The 19190-nt window shown below is 34.2% G+C and overlaps 1 protein-coding gene across 1 annotated transcript in view; it reads right to left on the bottom strand.

Moving 5' to 3' along the window:
• Window positions 1-19190, bottom strand: part of TPO (thyroid peroxidase) — a 179010-nt gene that overhangs the window by 63614 nt on the left and 96206 nt on the right. The window contains exon 7 of the mRNA XM_051973586.1: window positions 5488-6003. Coding sequence (XP_051829546.1) covers window positions 5488-6003 — 516 coding nt within the window. The remainder of the gene's footprint in view (window positions 1-5487; window positions 6004-19190) is intronic.

Raw genomic sequence — 19190 nt, 5'->3', positions numbered from 1 at the left:
CATTAAACCTATTAGAACTGAGGAAATATGTTGCTTCTTTTGGAACAATTAACCTCTAGTCTATTACACTGAGAGTAGAGATAGACAGTAAGTCTATTATTAGGAACCTCAGGTCACTAACAAGAGATAACATAGCTGGTCAGCTTTAGAAAACTTGGTGTGGAAAAAAAAAACTTAATAATGAAAAGGAAAGCAGAATCATCCTTTCAAACTGACACTTAGAAGGGGAAAGGTTGGAATTACTTAGCATATAAGAGGATACACCAAGGAAAAGATAAATATATTGCCAAAAAGTGCAATAAAAAATTGCCCTCAGGAACCTGAAGGCAATTCTGGAGTTAAATAGGAAAAATGAGAAAGACTGGTAGATGATAGATATGTACAGAATAATTAAGGAATTGTTATTTTCAGGAAATAATAGCCCCTCATTTATTCTTATGACTTCAGTTTGATGTTAACACCTATCACAGGAAATGTCTTTTAGAAAATGAGGCTGCTTAAATCATAGAACACTAGGACTAGAACTTTGGAAGCTTTGATATCTCTTCATTTTATGGATGAGAGAACTGGATCTCAGAGAACGTAAATGACATGATATCATGGAATTTAGAGACATAAGAGACCTTAGAAATCATTCAGACCATTCCATTAATTTATGAAAGTAATTTATCCTAGGGTTATATACTGAATTCTTGTCCAAGATCTCACCACTTGCATTATTTAGTAGCAGAAACAGATATTAAATACTATACCTTGTCTCCCTTCTCCTCTTCCACAATAAATCCAAAGCTTTTAAAATGAAGACAGTAACTGCAAAGAGGTAACAAAATAAAAGTATAGATAGAGAGGGCAGAAACACTAGGGAACAAGGTAAGAGATGGGGGGAAGAGTTGATCGAAGATAAGGTAATGGGTAAAAATACTACTAAATGAAGGAAGAAGGGGCAATAGGAGATAAGGTAGTGGGGTGGGTTGGGTTAAAAAAAACACAGAACTAAGGACAGGGTGGAAAGAGAACACAAAAGTATATACTGGGGTGAAAATAGGGTGGAGAGAAACACAGAGCTGGGAAACACAAATCTTAACCATTAATTTGAATGGGATGAACTTACCTATAAAATGGAAGCAAGTACCAGAGTGAATTAAAAAACAGAATCCTACAATATGTTGTTTACAAGAAACACACTTAACACAAAGAGATGCATACAGAGCAAAGGTAAAAGGCTGAAGCAGAATTTATAAGGCTTCAGCTGAAGTAAAAAACAAAACAAAACAAAAAACGGGTGGGAATTCTGATCTCAGATAAAGCAAAAGTAAAAATAGATCTCGTTAAAAGAGATAAGGAGGGAAAGTACACCTTGTGAAAGGGTACCATAAATAATGAAGTAGTAATGGCACTAAATGTGTTTGCATTAAGAGGTAGAACAGACAAATTCCTAGAGAAGATTTTAAGCCAGTTACAGGAACAACTAGACAGCAAAATTATTGTAGTGGGATATCTCAACCTTCCCCTCTCAAAATCAGACAAATCTAACCACAAAATAAACAAGAAAGAAAATAGGGAAGTTAACAGGATCCTAGAAACCCTAGATATGGTAGACCTCTGGAAAAAACTGAAGAGATACAGAAAGGAATACACAATTTTCTCAGCAATACATGGCACCTATATAAAAACTGGTCATGTATCAGAGCATAAAAATATCACAGTGAAATGCAAAAAGGCAGAAATAATAAATGCTTTCTTTTCAGACTACAATGCAATAAAAATTATATTCAATAAAGGGCCAGGGAAAGATAGACTAAAAACCAATTGGGAATTAAATAATCTATTTTTTTTTAAATTATAACTTTTGTTTGACAGAACATATGCCTGCATAATTTTTTACTACATTATCCCTTGCACTCACTTCTGTTCCAACTTTTCCCTTCCCTCCCTCCACCCTCTCCCCTAGATGGCAAGCAATCTTATACATGTTAAATATGTCATAGTATATCCTAGATACAATATATGTGTGCAGAACCAAACAGTTTTCTTGTTGCACGGGGAGAATTGGATTCAGAAGGTAAAAATAACCTGGGAAGAAAAATGAAAATGCAAGTAGTCCACATTCATTTCCCAGTGCTCCTTCTCTGGGTTTAGCTGATTCTGGCCATCATTGATCAATTGGAACTGAGTTAAATCTTAAGTAATCTAATTCTAAAGAATGAGTGGATCAAACAACAAATCACAGAAACAATTTATAATTTCATCCAAAAAGCGACAATAATGAGACAATATACCAAAACCTATGGAATGTAGCCAAAGCAGTTTTTAGGGAAAATTTTATATCTCTAAATAGCTACATAAATAAAATAGAGAAATATGAGATCAATGCATTAGGCATGCAACTAAAAAAGCACAAAAAAGAACAAATTAAAAAACCCCAATTAAATACCCAATTAGAAAATTTAAAACTCAAAGGAGAGATTAATAAAATAGAAACTCAAAAAACTATTGAACTAACAAACAAAACTAAGAGTTGGTTTTATGAAAAAAAAATAACAAAATAGATAAACCTTTAGCTAATTTGATCAAAGAAAGGAAAAAAAAAACAGCAGTATCAAAACTGAAAGGGTTGAAATTACCATCAATGAAAAAGAAATTAAAGCAATAATTAGGAGCTATTTTGCCCAATTCTGTGGCAGCAAGTCTGACAATCTAACTGAAATGGATGAATATTTACAAAAAACATAAATTTCCCAGGTTGACAGAAGAGGAAAAAATACTTAAATAGCACCATTTTAGAAAAAGAAATTGAACAAATCATTAATTAACTCCCTAAGAAAAAAAATCTCCAAGGCCATAAGAATTCACAGTTAAATTCTACCAAACATTTAAAGAACAATCAATTTAAATATTATGTAAATTATTTGGAAAAATAGGTGAAGAAGGAGTATTCCCAAAGTCCTTCTATGACACAAATATGGCACTGATATCTAAATTAGGAAGGCCCACAACAGAGAAAGAAAATTACAGACCAATCTCCTTAATGGATATTAATGCAAAAATAAATAAATAAAGTATTAGCAATGAGATTATAGCAACTTATCATATGAACAAGTGGGATTTATACCAGCAATGTGGGGCTAGTTCAATATCAGAAAATTATTACCATAATGAACCATATCAATAACAAAACCAACAGAAATCATGTGATAATCTCAAAAGATGCAGAAAAAGTTTATGACAAAATACAGCACCAATTCCTATTAAAAACACTAAAGAGCATAGGGATAAAGGGAACTTTCTTTAAAATAATAAGCAGTATCTATCTAAAACCTGCAGCGGGCATTATTTGTAATGGCAAGAAGTTGGACGCATTCCCATTAAGATCAGGTGTGAAACAAGGATACTCATTATCACCACTATTATTCAACATTGTACTAGAAATGTTTGTTTTAGCAATTAGAAATGAAAAAGAAATTTAAAGAATTAGAATAGGCAATAGAAAAGACAATTCTTTACAGATGATATGATATACTTAGAGAAACCTAGAAAATCATCCAAAAACCTGCTATAAGTAATTCACAGTTTTAGAAAAGTTGCAGGATATAAAATAAACTCACAGAAATAATTAGCATTTCTATATATAGCATTAGCAAGTTTATTGGAAAGAGATAGAAAAATTCAATTTAAAATTATTGTAGATAAAATAAAATATTTGGGTGTTTACCTGCCAAGACAAGCCCAAGAACTATATGAACACTATTACAAAACACTTCTCACACAAATAAAAACAGATTTAATACATGGAAAAAAATATCAATTGTTCACTGCTAGGCTGAGTTAATATAGTAAAAATGAGAATTCTGCCTAACTTGGTCTATTTGTTCAGTGTCATACCAATCAAATGGCCAAAACATTATTTTATAGAACTAGAAAAAATAATAACAAAATTTATCTGAAGAACAAAAGGTCCAGAATATCAAGGAAATTAATGAAAAAAAATTATAAGAGTTGGAAGTTTAGTAGTACCAGACCTAAAACTATATTCTAAAGCAGCAGTAACCAAAACCATTTGGTACTTTCTAAGAAATAGAGTGTTGGATCAGTGGAATAGATTAGACATACACAAGACAGTAATCAAGACCTATAGCTATCTAGTATTTGATAAACTCCCAAACCTCAGCTTCTGGAATAAGAACTCACTATTTGACAAAAATTGCTAGGAAAACTAGAAAATAATATGTCAGAAACTTGGCATTGATCTATATCTCATATCACATACTAAAATAAGGTCAAAATGGATATATGATTTGGGCATAAAGGATGATACCTAAACAAATTAGGAGAACAAGGGAGGAATTTATGACCAAAGAAGAACCAGAGAATATTATGAAAGGCAAAATGTACAACTTTGATTACATTGAATTAAAAAGTTTTTGCACAAATAAAACCAACAGAAACAAGATTAAATGGAAGTACAAAGTTGGGGAAAATCCTTACAGCTAGTTTTTCTGATGAAGGTCTCATTTCTAAAATATATAAGGAGCAGTCTCAAATCTGTAAGAATACAAATCATTCACCAATTGATAAATTATCAAAGGAGATGAACAGACAATTTTCTGATGATTAAATTAAAGTCATTTTTAGTTATATGAAAAAAATGCTCTACATCACTATTGATTAGAGAAATGCAAATTAAAACAACTTTGAGGTACCACCTCATACCTCTCATTTTGGCTAAAATGATAGGAAAAGATAATGATAAATGTTAAAGGAAATGTGGGAAAACTGGGACAATAATGCATTGTTGATGGAGTTGTGAACTGATCCAACCATTCTGGAGAGCAACGTGGCACTTTGCTATCAAACTGTGCATATCTTTTGATACAGTAGAGCCATTACTGGTTCTGTATCCCAAGGAAATCATAAAGGAGGGAAAAGGACCCATAAGTGCAAAAATGTTTGTAACAGCTTTTTTTGTGGCAGCAAAGAATTGAAAAAGGAGTGGATACCCATCAATGGGGGAGTGCCTGAACAATTTGTGTTACATGAAGGTAATAGAATATTATTGTTATATAAAAAATGATAAACAAGCTGATTATAGGAAGTCCTGGAAAGATTTGCATGAGCTGATGCTAAGCAAAACAAGCAGAACCAGGAATGCATTGTGCACAAAAATAGAAAGATGTGAGATGATCAACTATGAAAGGCTTGGTTCTTCTCAGTAGTTCAGTGATCCAAAGCAGTCCCAATAGACTTTGGACAGGAAATGTCATCTGCATCTAGAAAAAGAACTAAGGAGACTAACTATAAATTGACACAAAATGTTCACTTTTTTTTCTGTTTTTTTTTAATCTCTCTTATGGTTTTTCCCTTTTGCTCTGATTTTTCTCTCCAACATGATTCATAAAGCAATTTGTATTTAAAATAAATAAACCACTCTAAAAAAAAAGAAAAAAAGGCATAGATAGAATTATAAACTCAATGGAATGAGGGACATACCTGATGTAGGGCCCCCACAATCTTTCGGGCCTCTTGGTAAATGGTTTCAGAACTCCAGTGAGCATTCAACATTTTTAGATTTTTGGCAAGGCGATTGTGTTCTCTCAGCCAAAGGGTGTGCATGGCAGCCAGGGAAATCACCTCACTGGCCCTACTGTCCCCAGCCAAAAAGCACTCGATTCTTTCATTTTCTTCTGTGTTTGGAGCTTGTGCACAGGGTGAAGGGACTTGGGTCACAAAAGGCAAATACTCTCTGCCTCCATCTTCATAGAGTGTATTGATTTGAAGCAGTCCTTCCTTACTGGTCAAATTCCGCAACTTCTTTTCGATAGCAGGAGTGCTGCTATAAACTGTGGAAGCATCAAGGAAGGATGTTAAGCTATTCATTTGTTGCCTTGGGTTTGATTTGGACAGATTTCCAAAAAGACTTCCTTGAACTCCACTACCACAGGCTGGAGATGAACGATAGAAAGGCAGACATTCCATTCCCATTGATGATGTTTCATTGGCAGTAAGCTGCATGAAAGAACGGATATGCAATTGTATTTATATTTCCTGAATGCATCTGATTTGAAGGAAGATAAAAGGCAATGTAGTGTAGAGGAAAGAAAGAATATAAAGTCTGGAGTTGAGGGGCCCTATATCTATTCTATGAGACTTCGGGTAAGCCACAAACAAGTAGAACTTGGTTTCTTTGTTCAGAAAATGAGGATTGATCTAGAAATTTTCTTACATCTTTTTTAGATCTTATCCTGCAATACTATTCACAATCTTTTTTTATCACCCATCCTCATTGTTGGTATCTGTCCTCATTCATTTCCTTGACTTGCACTTAACCTAGTATTGCCATCATCATTAATATTATTTCCAGCCTTATTTCATTCCAATCTTTCCCCACATATTCTATCAGATTATTAAAATTTTCCCCAATTTCCTTCTTTGCTCTTATTTTCTCCCTCTCTGTAGACTATCATCTTTCATTGCTATTGAAATTCATCTTTTCCTTCAAGAGCTTTCTTAATTAAAGCCTTTCCTGATTCCCGTCTCACTTTCCTCACTTAAAAAGTGAGTTTTCCCTTTTAGAACACTTGTCTATGTCTCTCTTTTGCTCCTAGAACTACAAGATGAGAGATTTACTTTAGAAGCAATAGAGACTCCTTTACAGATCCTAAGATTACAGAGACAATTTGAGGCATGATTTGAATGCAGGTCTTTCTGACTCCAAGTACTGTGTCCTCACTTATTGATGTACATGTCTCATTCCTCTCCAATTAACACACCAAGTTCTTGAGGTCAGAAACTGATTGTCAGTTTTTATCCTTGTTGATCCATCAATGGGTAAAGTGATTTGTGAAATTACTTAATTTATCTGGATTTGTTTCCTTATCTGCAAATGGGGGAAGTGATCTCTGTGACTCTAAGGTCTTTTCCAACACTAAATCTGTATGATTAGCCTTATGAAATATGTATTATGTTTATTGTGTCATATATTTTTTATTATTTATATAAAGATATTAATTGTATTTATATACATATATGATTTTGTTGTTGTTCTGTAATTTCAGTTGTGTCTAATACTTTGTGCCTTCATTTGGGGTTTTCTTGGGAGACACTAGAGTTATTTGCCATTTTCTTCTCTATTTAAATTATTACTATTTATAAAATGCGTGTATCATTTTATATCACATTGTATACTTATTATATTACACAAATATTTGTTAAATTCACTCAATGGTAATTATTTATTGAAATGATGTGAATTAATTTAAGACATATTTAGTAAGAAGGGCCACAGTATACTCTGCTAATGAGCATTAGAAGATTGTTCCAAATGAAGCTGAAATTTTCTTTAAAAGGTAATACCAATGTCTCCTATTACTCATAATACAACAAAAAAATTTCTCTTTAGCCATGATGTTCTCTGCTTCTAACACCAATGGGCCTCATTTAATGGGGAGCTGCATCTCAGCAGTGGTTTTCTGAAACTCCATTATTTCTGAGCTCCTGCAATGTATCACCATGTACCCATGTAATGAGGCATGGTGAGTCACCTCAGTGATATGCCAAAGCTATGTGCTTCAGAGAGATATTGCTGGCAGGAACATAAGGAGGGAAATGGCTTTGAGTTCCAAAGGATCATTTTCGATGTCTGGGAAAGGATGATTTAACCCATTGATCTTGTGTTAAATGGGTGAATAGAAGTCCTATAATGGCAACACCTTTCAGCCACATATAACTCAGTAAAGTTAGTTTTCAGTATCTCCATTTTGTTAGGAGAAAGCTGGGAAAAGGTAGTGTTTTTTTTTTCTAACCAGTGAAGGAAAAAAAGATAAAAATATAAATGTTAAAAACTCAGCAGAGATTTCCTGTTCTAAGTGTGACAGTAAATCTCTTCAGGATAAAATTATAGATTTAGAATTGGAAGAGATATAACCTCCTCATTTTATAGTTGAGGAAACAGTCTTAGAAAATTGAGTCACTTGTTGCCCCCCCAATTTCAGAAACTTAAATTGTTGGAGAGATTCTCATAATGAGAGATATTAATATTGCCCCTTAATGATGTCATATAAAAGCTTTCTCTACCCAAAGCCCAGTGAGAGGAATAGTAAAAGTGGTATTAGCATCCTCATTTTTGGATGAATAAACTGAGGCACAGAAAAAATTAAGTGATTTATTCATGACTATATAGCTAGTAAATTATACAATAAGGACTTGAATTCAGATTTCTTTAGTGCTTTGTTCCTTTACATCATACTACCCCTTTAGCATCTTCCTGAGTATATCAGAATAAACTTTAGCTCTCATTGGTTGTTACTCTCCACTAATCATAGTATTTTTCTTCTACTAGGGATAAACAGGAAAGACTTCATGGTGGACATGGTATTTGAGGCCATCATAAAGAATGTATAAGATAACTGTTTTTAGAGTCTGAAAAATTCTTAACCCTTATATTCTATCAAGGGGAACATAAAAGAGGACTATTTCCTGGACCCATGATTGAAATATGTTTAGAATTTTAAATTTAAACTTCAACTCATAACTTCTTTTGAAAAGTACTAGTTCCACTAATTAAAAAAGCAAAACAAAAATCCTATGTTTAAGGTGTCTTTAAGGCATTTTATATATGAGTTGACTAGAAAAGAATTTGAGGCACTGTAACTGGCAAATTACATGAAGAAAAGTGACCAAGGATGACCAGTATATGCTGAGAATTCAGATATTCAAAAATAAGACCCTATCATTAATTAATTTTCTGAGCTCTTTTCTCAACAAGAATTAAATGTTTACCACAAAAATATTGTGGTATGAGCTCTCATGCCCAAAAGGAAGAATGGTCCATAGAACCCATTATTAAAATCCAATTCTGATTGAGGATCTTCTTCTGGAGGGGGAAAGTGTAGGATAATGGAGACAGTGTTGGATTTTGAGTTAAGGACTGGATTCAAATATTACCTCAGAAGCAGATGGGTGATACAATGATGTGCTTCTCCTAGAGTAAGAAAGACCTAAGTTCAAATCCTGCCTTAGATACTTGTTAGCATCTTCCTTTTCTAGATGCTTGTAAGAATCAAATAACATAATGTTTGTAAAGCGCTCAGCATAGTCCCTGGAACATAGTAGAAACTTACTAAATATTCGTTATTTTCCTCTCCCTTCCCATACTTCCTATGTGATCTTTGAAAGTGTCTGAGTCTCAGTTTTCTCCTCTGTAAAATAAATAAAATATAACAATAGCACTTACCTTACTAGGTTAGCATGACAATCAAATGAGATAATATACTTAAAATGCTTTGCAAATCTTAAAATGCTATTTAATGTGTGTTAGTATTAGTAGTGTAGATCCACTGGAATCTTACTTCCCCAGGACCTTTATTCCATTTCTTCCAACAAAGTATTTTTGACTGCAGATATCAGCATCACAAAATGCAGCATTCTCCACAATGCAGCAAACACTTTGAAGTTTTAAAACTTCACTTAACTGATGGGGAAAAAAAAATCTTTGTTGGCCCAGAGAACAGAAAACCTTGCCCTGAGTGACAGTTTGGAAATTGAATTATTTATGGGTTGCTTTATAAGTTGTCCTTGACTGGGATTCAAAATTTCAAAGTGGGATAAAACTCCCAACAACCAACCCTAAACTCCTAAAAACAACAAAAAGCAAGCAACAGCTAAATAATGGGGCTTCATCCTCACATTAAAAAAATTTCACTAACAGCTCATATGCAAAAGTAATTCTTTTCATATCATGAAATCAGAAGTTATTAGTTCACCTTTTTAAAGTTGTGACTGTATTTTCAAAGTATGTGGCAGTAGGGTCACTGAACTATCCTTTGGAAAAGCATGGGCAAGAAACCTCCCAGATTGTAGGAGGGTTGCTATAACCATGTCTCTTTCTTGAATACTATTGGTACTTTTCATACTCTTTTTCCTTTTATTTCAGAATTCCACAAACAACAATAGTTTACAAAATACTTCCCTTTTTTAAAAAAATAAACTGTTGTAGGCATTTAAGTTCAGTGGGGTCACATAATTATCAACAAATATATAAGTATTTAAAGGGAAAGCAATACTCAAACTGCAGATCTAATTCCAGCACAGTCTTCTTTGTGGCCAAATGGCCAAATACTTTCCAATATTGGTAATGAACACTGTAATTACCCGAGGAATTTATGGAGCTGGAATAAATTCACAAAGCATCCTAAGAAAAGATGATGTTGCCAGGCTACATTCTTCTGGGGAGATTGAAGGACTTTTTGCTGGATAAAAAAAAAAAAGCACCAAAATTGGAGTTTAGGCAGATATTGATGGTAGAGAAACAAAGTAAAGGGAGGAATATGTTAGAAATAAGTTATAAATAATGGCCTGGCTTCCTTCCCTTCCCTTTGTCCTATCTTTAAATTGTCTGCCCAGCCAATATTATTTTTTCCTTCATTCATCACCCCTCCCCCCCAGCCCAGTTCCTGCAAGCCAACTACAGTTAGGAATGGACACACACATGCATACAGAAATACATATATCTATAGATACAGATACCTACATCTACATGTATACAAATACACATATACACACATATATACTTGAAGCATTCATTTATGAGTAGACATGCACCTAAAACAATATTAATATGGCTTATACAATATATATTTTTCTCTTGATTGAATTTTTAAATTTGACTTTATCCAGTCAATAATTACTATTATTATTTTTTCCTAATGAATTCTATACCTGATCCTAGTCATAGTGTTTATATATATCTATTTCCTATCCTTGCAACTCTACTACTTTAATTCTACTCATTAATTTTTCTTACTATCACTTAACTTCCTCCCATTCAATATTATGGTTAGTTTGGCTGAATATGTTATTTTTAGCCACAGTCCTAGTTCGCTTGATTGTTGATGTGTGTGTATATATATATATATTATATATATATATATATATATATATATATATTCTTCCAGAGCCTGCAGTTTTTTGCTGTATCTGCTGATAAATCCTGATCAATTCTAATTGTAGCTCCAGAATATTTGAATTGTTTTTGTTTGTTTCATGTAAAATTTTCTCTTTGATTTGGGTGTTAAGAAATTTTGGGGGGTGGAGCCAAGATGGCAGAGAGGACACACTCTTCACTCTGAGCTCCCTTCTACCCTCACTACTGATTACTAAATTCAGCTGCTGAAGTAGTGCTTGACTGGTAGAATCCATGAATATTGAGAGTACAACAAATTACCAGCAGAAGATAATCTGGGAAGATTGCCAGAAAAGGTCTGTCTTGATTGGGTGGGAGGAGGCCAGCAAAAGCAGGGAGGCAGAACATGGAGGCTAACACATGCTGAGCAGACCAGGGTTGGGGGCGGTTTCCATGGATGGAGAATTTGTAGGGAGGACTCTACCATAGATTAGCTGCTCTGCTTTGTTTGCAAAGCAGTAGATCAGCAGGGAAGTTACACAAACATCAAAGGTAGAGTTTGCCCCAAAATGCAAGTTTCATAGGACCTGGCCACACTCACCCAGCACTGGGAGTGATTCAGCACAACCACAGTGCAGTTCCACAGCTGCATTCCACAGCATCAGGCTCTGCCCAGGATAATCACACTTCCACACAGCAGGGCTCTGCCCAGGGCAGTCACACTTCTGCAGCATGGTCACTCTTCACAGTTCATTCACTGGACAGCTATTGTCCACCTGTCCCTGTTCTGTAGAGGAAGCTGGGAACCCCCTTATTCTGAAGGCAGACCCCAAGAGCATTTAAAAAATGAGTAAAAATGCAAAGTGAGCTCTAACTATAGATAACTTCTATATAGAAAGAGATCAGATTTCCAACCCTGAGGAGACTACTAGCAGACAGTCTCCAGACAAATCCCCAAAGGGGTATATATTCTGGTCCCCATCACAGAAGGCTCTCCTAGAAAAAATATAATAGAATTTAAAGGAGAGCTAGAAGAAAAATGGTGATGGAAAAGAGAAACTGTGCAAGAGAGTATTAAAAAGGCATATAACTCATTAAAAGGAAGATTTGATAAAGTGGAAAAAGAAAACAACTTCCTGAAATGTGAATTGGAAAAGATAAAGAACTCCCAGAGAAACAGAATTTGTGAACTGGAAAAGATAAAGAACTCCCAGGAAAGTAGGATTTGTGAATTGGAAAAAGAAAATAACTCATTAAAAAAATTAATGAAGTAGAAAAGAATTCCATAGAACAAAACAACTCACTTAAACACTTAATTGGAAATATACAAAAAAGAACTAAAAAAAAGTTAATGGAGACAATAACTCATTAAAAATCAGAACTGAACAAATGGAAATGAATAATTCACTGAGACATCAAGAATCAGTCAAGCAAAACCAAAAAAATAAAAAATAAAAAAATATTAAATATCTACTTGGAAAAACAATAGACTTGGAAAATAGATCTACGAGAGAGAATCTAAGGATTATTGGGCTTCCTGAAAACCATGATGAAAAAAAAAAGAGCCTAGACACTATTTTTCAGGAAATCATCAAAGAGAACTGCCCAGATATAATAGAAACAGAAGGTAAAATAGGCATTGAAAGAATTCATTGAACACCTTCTGAAAGAGGCCCTAAAAAAAAAAACTCCAAGGAATATTGTGGCTTAATTACAGAACTATCAGATTAAGAAAAATATATTACAAGCAGCCAGAAAAAAAAATTCAAATACTGAGGAGTCACAATAAGGATCACTCAGAATCTAGCAGCTTCCACATTAAAAGATTGAGGGGCCTGGAATATGATATTCTGAAAGGCAAAAAAATTTGGAATGTAGCCAAGAATAAACTATCCAGCTAAGCTGAGCATTTTCTTCCAGGGAAAACATGGATAATCAATGAAACAGGTGAATTCCATTAATTTCTAATGAAAAAAACCAGAGCTAAACAAAAAATTTGACCTCTAAATATAGGACTCAAGAGAAGCATGCAAAGATAAAGAGAACTCTTGAGGACAGTATTTCTGTTATGGGTATACATAAAGAGCACTGTATAATTTGATTTTACTGTTATAATATTAAAAAGGGGAATTAGAAGTGGAAAGGGGATTGTATCAGAAAAAGAGAAAAGCGAAGATAAAAAGAGGGAGGGGGAGGAACATTGTGTGAATGTTACTCTCATCAGATGTAGCTCAAAGAGAAAATATTAGACATATCTGGTTTACAGAAAAACTTCTCTCACCTCATTGAAAAGTGGGAGAGGAAAAGGGAAAAGGAAAAGAGTAGGTTAAATAGAAGGGAATACAGAAAAAAATAAGGGCAAAATATAAAAAAGGGGGAGGGACTCAGAGAGGGTGGGGTAGGATTCTAAAGAGGGAATGCTGCATGAGGCAAGTGGTGTCCATAAGTTTAATACTAGGGAGGGGGATAAGGAGGAAAAGAAAAAGAAAAGTATAATCTGGGACAATAAGATGGCAGGAAATACAGAATTAGTAGTTTTAACTGTAAATGTGAATGGGACAAACTCTCCCATAAAATGGAGGCAGAGAGCAGACTGGATTAAAAGTCAGAATCCTACCATATGTTGTTTACAGGAAACACATATATATCATCCTGCTTTATACAGAGTAAAGGTAAAAAGCTGGAGAAGAATCTATTATGCTTCAGGTAAAGTCAAAAAAGCAGCAGTAGCCATCCTTGTCTCAGATAAAGCAAAAGCAAAAATTGATGTTATTAAAAGAGATAAGCAAGAAAACTATATCTTGCTAAAGGGTAGCATAGGCAATGAAGCAATATCAATACTAGACATATATGCACCAAATGGTATAGCATCTAATTTCCTAAAGGAGACGTTAAGAGAGTTGCAAGAAAAAATACACAGCAAAACTATAATAGTGGGAGATCTCAACCTTGCACTCTCAGAATCAGATAAACCAAACTATTAAAACAAATAAGAAAGAAGTTAAAGAGGTAAATAGGCTATTAGAAAAGCTGGTATGATGGATCTTTAGAGAAAACTGAATGAAGACAGAAAGAAGTACACTTTCTTCTCAGTAGTTCATGGAACCTATACAAAAATTGACCATAGGACATAAAGGACATAAAGACATCAAAATTAAATGCAGAAAGCAGAAATAGTATATGAATTCTTTTCAGATCACAATGCAATAAAAACTACATTCAACAAAAAGCTAGGGGTAAATAGATCAAAAAGTAATCGGAAACTAAATAATTTCATCAGAAGGAATGAATAGGTGAAATAGCAAATCATAGACACAATAATTTCACCCAAGAGAATGACAACAATGAGACAACATATAAAATGTGTGGGATACAGCCAAAGTGGTAATAAGGGAGAATTTTATATCTCTCAAGGCTTACTTGAATAAAATAAAAAGAAGATCAATGAATTGGGATTTGAAACTTAAAAAGCTAGAAAAGAGCAAATTAAACCCCCTAATCAAACACTAAACTTGAAATTCCAAAATTAAAAGGAGAAATTAATAAAATTGAAAGTTAAAAAAAACTATTGAATTAATAAATAAAACTAAGAGTTGGCTTTATGAAAAAACCCAACAAAATAGATAAACCTTTGGTAAATCTGATTAGAAAAAAGAAAGAGGAAAATCAAATTGTTAGTCTTAAAAATGAAAAGGGAGAACTTTCCACCAATGAAGAGGAAATTAGAGCAATAATTAGGAGTTACTTTGCCCAACTTTTTGCCAGTGCATTTGATAACCTAAGTGAAATGGATGACTACCTTCAAAAATATAGGTTACCCAGATTAACAGAGGAGGAAGTAAATTGCTTAAATAGTCCCATTTTAGAAAAAGAAATAAAACAAGCTATTAATCAACTCCCTAAGAAAAAATCCCCAGAACAAGATGGATTTACATGTGAATTCTACCAAACATGTAAAGAACAATTAACTTCAATGTTATATAAACTATTTAAAAAAATAGGCAATTAAGGAGTCCTCTTAAATTCCTTTTATGACACAGACATGGTACTGATACTTAAACCAGGTAGATTGAAAATAGAGAAAGAAAATTACAGACCAATCTCCCTAATGAATATTAATGCTAAAATCTTAAATAAGATATTAACAAAAAGACTACAGAAAATCATCCCCAGGATAATATACCATGATCAAGTAGGATTTATACCAGGAATGCAAGGCTGGTTCAATATTAGGAAAACTATTAACATAATGGATTATATCAATAACCAAATTAACAAAAGCCATATGATCATCTCAATAGATGCAGAAAAAGCATTTGATAAAATCCAATATCAATTCCTATTAAAAACACTTGAGAGTATAGGAATAAATGGACTTTTCCTTAAAATAGTCAGTAGCATCTATTTAAAAACCATCAGTAAGCATCATATGTAATGGGGATAACCTGGAACCATTCCCAATAAGATTAGGAGTGAAACAAGGTTGCCCACTATCACCATTACTATTCAATATTGTATTAGAAATGCTAGCTTCGGCAATAAGAGCTGAGAAAGAGATTAAAGGAATTAGAGTAGATAATGAAGAAACCAAATTATCACTCTTTGCTGATGATATGATGGTATACTCAGAGAATCCCAGAGATTCTACTAAAAAGTTATTAGAAATAATCCACAACTTTAACAAAGTTGCAGGATACAAAATAAATCCACATAAATCATCAGTATTCTTATATAACACTAACAAAATCCAACAGCTAAGATGCTGATAGTATAAAATATTTGGGAATCTATCTGCCAAGGTAAAATCTGGAACTATATAAGCAACATTACAAAATACTTTCCACACAAATAAAGTCAGATCTAACCAATTGGAAAAATATTAAGTGTTCTTGGATAGGCTGAAGCAATATAAGAAAGATGACGATACTCTCTAAACTAATTTATTTATTTAGTGCTATACTAATCAGATCCCCCAAAGACTATTTCAATGTTCTAGAAAAAATAACAACAAAATTCATCTGGAAGAACAAAAGGTCAAGACTTTCAAGGAAACTAATGAAAAGAAAATCAAATGAAGGTGGCCTAGCTGTATCAGATGTAAAACTATATTATAAAGCAGCGATCACCAAAACCATTTGGTATTGGCCAAGAAATAGACCAGTTGAACAGTGGAATAGGTTAGATTCACAGGAAAAAACAATCAATAACTATAATAATCTAGTGGTTGAAAAACCCAAAGACCCCAGCTTTTGGGATAAGAATTCACTGTTTGACGAAAACTGCTGGGAAAATTGGAAATTAGTATGGCAGAAACTAGACACTGACCCATAGTTAACACCATACACCAAGATAAGTTTAAAATGGGTTCATGATCAAGGGATAAAGAATGAATTATAAATAAATTAAAAGAATATAGGATAGTTTACCTCTCAGACTTGTGGAGGAAGAAGGAATTTGTGACCAAAGAAGAGCTAGAGATCATTATTGATCACAAAATAGAAAATTTTGATTATATCAAATTAAGAAGTTTTTGTACAAACAAAACTAATGCATACAAGATTAGAAGGGAAGCAATAAACTGCAAAAACATCTTTACAGTTAAAGATTCTAATAAAGGCCTCAGTTTTAAAATATATAGAGAATTCACTCTAATTTATAAGAAATCAGGCCCTTCTCCAATTGACAAATAGTCAAAGGATATGAACAGGCAATTTTTGGATGAAGAAATTGAAACTATTAATAGCCATATGAAAAGATGCTCTAAATCATTATTAATCAGAGAAATGAAAATTAAGACAACTCTGAGATACTACTACACACCTCTCAGGTGACAGGAAAACATAATGTGGAATGTTGGAGATGTGGGAAAACTGAGACACTGATACATTGTTGTTGGAATTGTGACTGCATCCAACCATTCTGGAAAACAATTTGGAACTATGCACAAAAAGTTATCAAATTGTACATACCCTTTGATCCAGCAGTCTTACTACTGGGCTTATATCCCAAAGAGACCTTAAAGAAGGGAAAGGGACCTGTATGTGCAAAAATGTTTGTGGCAGCCCTGTTCGTAGTAGCTAGAAACTGGAAATTGAATGGATGTCCATCAATTGGAGAATGGCTGCATAAGTTATGGTATATAAATGTTATGGAATATTATTGTTCTGTAAGAAATGACAAGCAGTAAGATTTCAGAAAGGCCTGGAGTGACTTACATGAACTGATGCTGAGTGAAATGAGCAGGACCAGGACATCATTATATACTTCAACAACAGTCCTTTATGATGATCAATTCTGATGGACATGGTTCTCTTCAACAATGAGATGAACACAAATCATTTCCATTTGTTCAATAATGAAGAGAATCAGCTACACCCAGTGAAAGAACTATGGGAAATGAGTGTGAACCTCAACATAGCATTTCCATTCCTTCTATTTTTGTCTGCTTGCATTTTTTATTTCTTTCTTAGGTTATTTTTACCTTATTTCTAAGTCCAATTTTTCTTGTGCAGCAAAATAACTGTATGGATACGTATACATATATTGTGTTTAACATACACTTTAACATATTTAATATGTATTGGTCTATCTGCCGTCTAGGGGAGGGAGTGGGGGGAAGGAGTGGGAAAGTTGGAACAGAAAGTTTTGCAGGGGTCAGTGTTGAAAAATGATCCATGTATATATCTTGTAAATAAAAAGTTATAATAAAAAATTAAAAAAAGAAATTTGGCAATAATATTCCTATATGTTTTCCATGTAGGATCTCTTTTAGATCTATTTCTACTTTCTATTTTTATTTTCCCTTCAGGTTCTATCATTCCAGGACACTTTAAAAAAAATTTCCTTCATTATTTTGTCAAGGTTCTTTTTATTGTCACAACTTTGGGGGGTAGTCCAATTATTCTTTTGTTTTTTCTTCTTGATTTATTCTTCAAATGTCTTGCTTTTCTTATGTTTCACATTCTCTTCTATTTTTTGATTCTTTATATTTTAGTGTGTTATTTCTTTGCTTCTTATAGCTTCCGTGGCTTCCTAATGACTAATTCTAATTTTCAAAGAATTGTTTCCTTCTGAGACTTCCGGCCAAGATGGCGGAGAGGAAATACACTTCTGTGTAATCTCCGTGTTTTTCTCTCACTATTCATTTCATTTCATGCCTCTGAATTAATGCTCGACTGAAAAAAAACCATACAATTACTTACCAAGAGAAACCATCCTTGAGACTCGTCAAGAAAGGTCTGTTTTTGCGCGAGGGCGGGGATGGTATTTGGAAGCAGTCTGCGGGCAGCAGCGGCAACCAGAGCACAGATAGCAGCTCAGAACCGGGTGGAGCAGAGAGGGGGTAGGACGCCATCGCAGCCGTCTCTGCGGTGAGAGTTTTGCTATAGGAGCAAGTCAGCAGCCCAGCAGAGAAGCTAAAAACACCGGGGGTGAAGAATACAATCCCAAACAGCTGGAGTTTCTTGGGACCTGGCCACCCCTCCCCCACAGTGTCTTAGCCCGCTCGGATCTCAGAGCGCTCGGATCTCAGTGCGCAGGCGCCATAGCACAGTAGGACCTGTGCCTCACGAATACCCTGCCCCTCCCCCAAAGAAAGCAGCCTCCATTCAAGGGGTTTTTTTTCCTTCTGTTTCTTTGATAGTTTGTCTTTGATAAATAGACAGAATGAGCAAGAAACTGAAAAAGAATTTAACCCTGGACAGCTTTTATACAGATAAAGAGCAGACTCCAAACCCTGAGGAGACTAAAAACAAACAGTCCCCAGGTGAATCCCCGAAGGAAGAGACCTTATGTCCCTCAGCACAGATGAATCTCATGGAGGAAATTAAAAAGGCTCTCACAAGGGAGCTAGAAGAAAAATGGGAAAAGGAGAGGGAGGCTCTGCAAAAGGAGAGGGAGGCTTGGCAAAAGAGCCTGGAGAAGTCAGTTAAAGAGAGAGTGGATAAAGAAACCAAATCCTTGAAAAATAGGATTAGTGAACTGGAAACAGAAAACAGCTCTCTAAAAAACAAAATTGGCGAAATGGAAAAAAATTCCACAGAACAAAAGAACTCAATTGGACAATTAGAAAAAGATCTTAAAAAAGTGAGTGAAGAAAATACCTCACTGAAAATCAGGGTCGAACAATTGGAATTGAATGACTCGAGGAGACAAGAAGAATCAGTCAAGCAAATCCAAAAAAATCAAACAATGGAAAAGGATGTGAAATACCTTCTGGGGAAGACAACAGACCTGGAAAACAGATCCAGGAGAGACAACCTGAGAATCATCGGACTTCCAGAAAAGTATGATG

This window comes from Antechinus flavipes, chromosome 2 (assembly GCF_016432865.1).
Source record: "Antechinus flavipes isolate AdamAnt ecotype Samford, QLD, Australia chromosome 2, AdamAnt_v2, whole genome shotgun sequence".
Classification (NCBI taxonomy): Eukaryota; Metazoa; Chordata; class Mammalia; order Dasyuromorphia; family Dasyuridae; genus Antechinus; species Antechinus flavipes.
The sequence above is the reverse complement of the archived record's forward strand: the minus strand, read 5'-3'. Positions and strand labels throughout refer to the sequence as shown.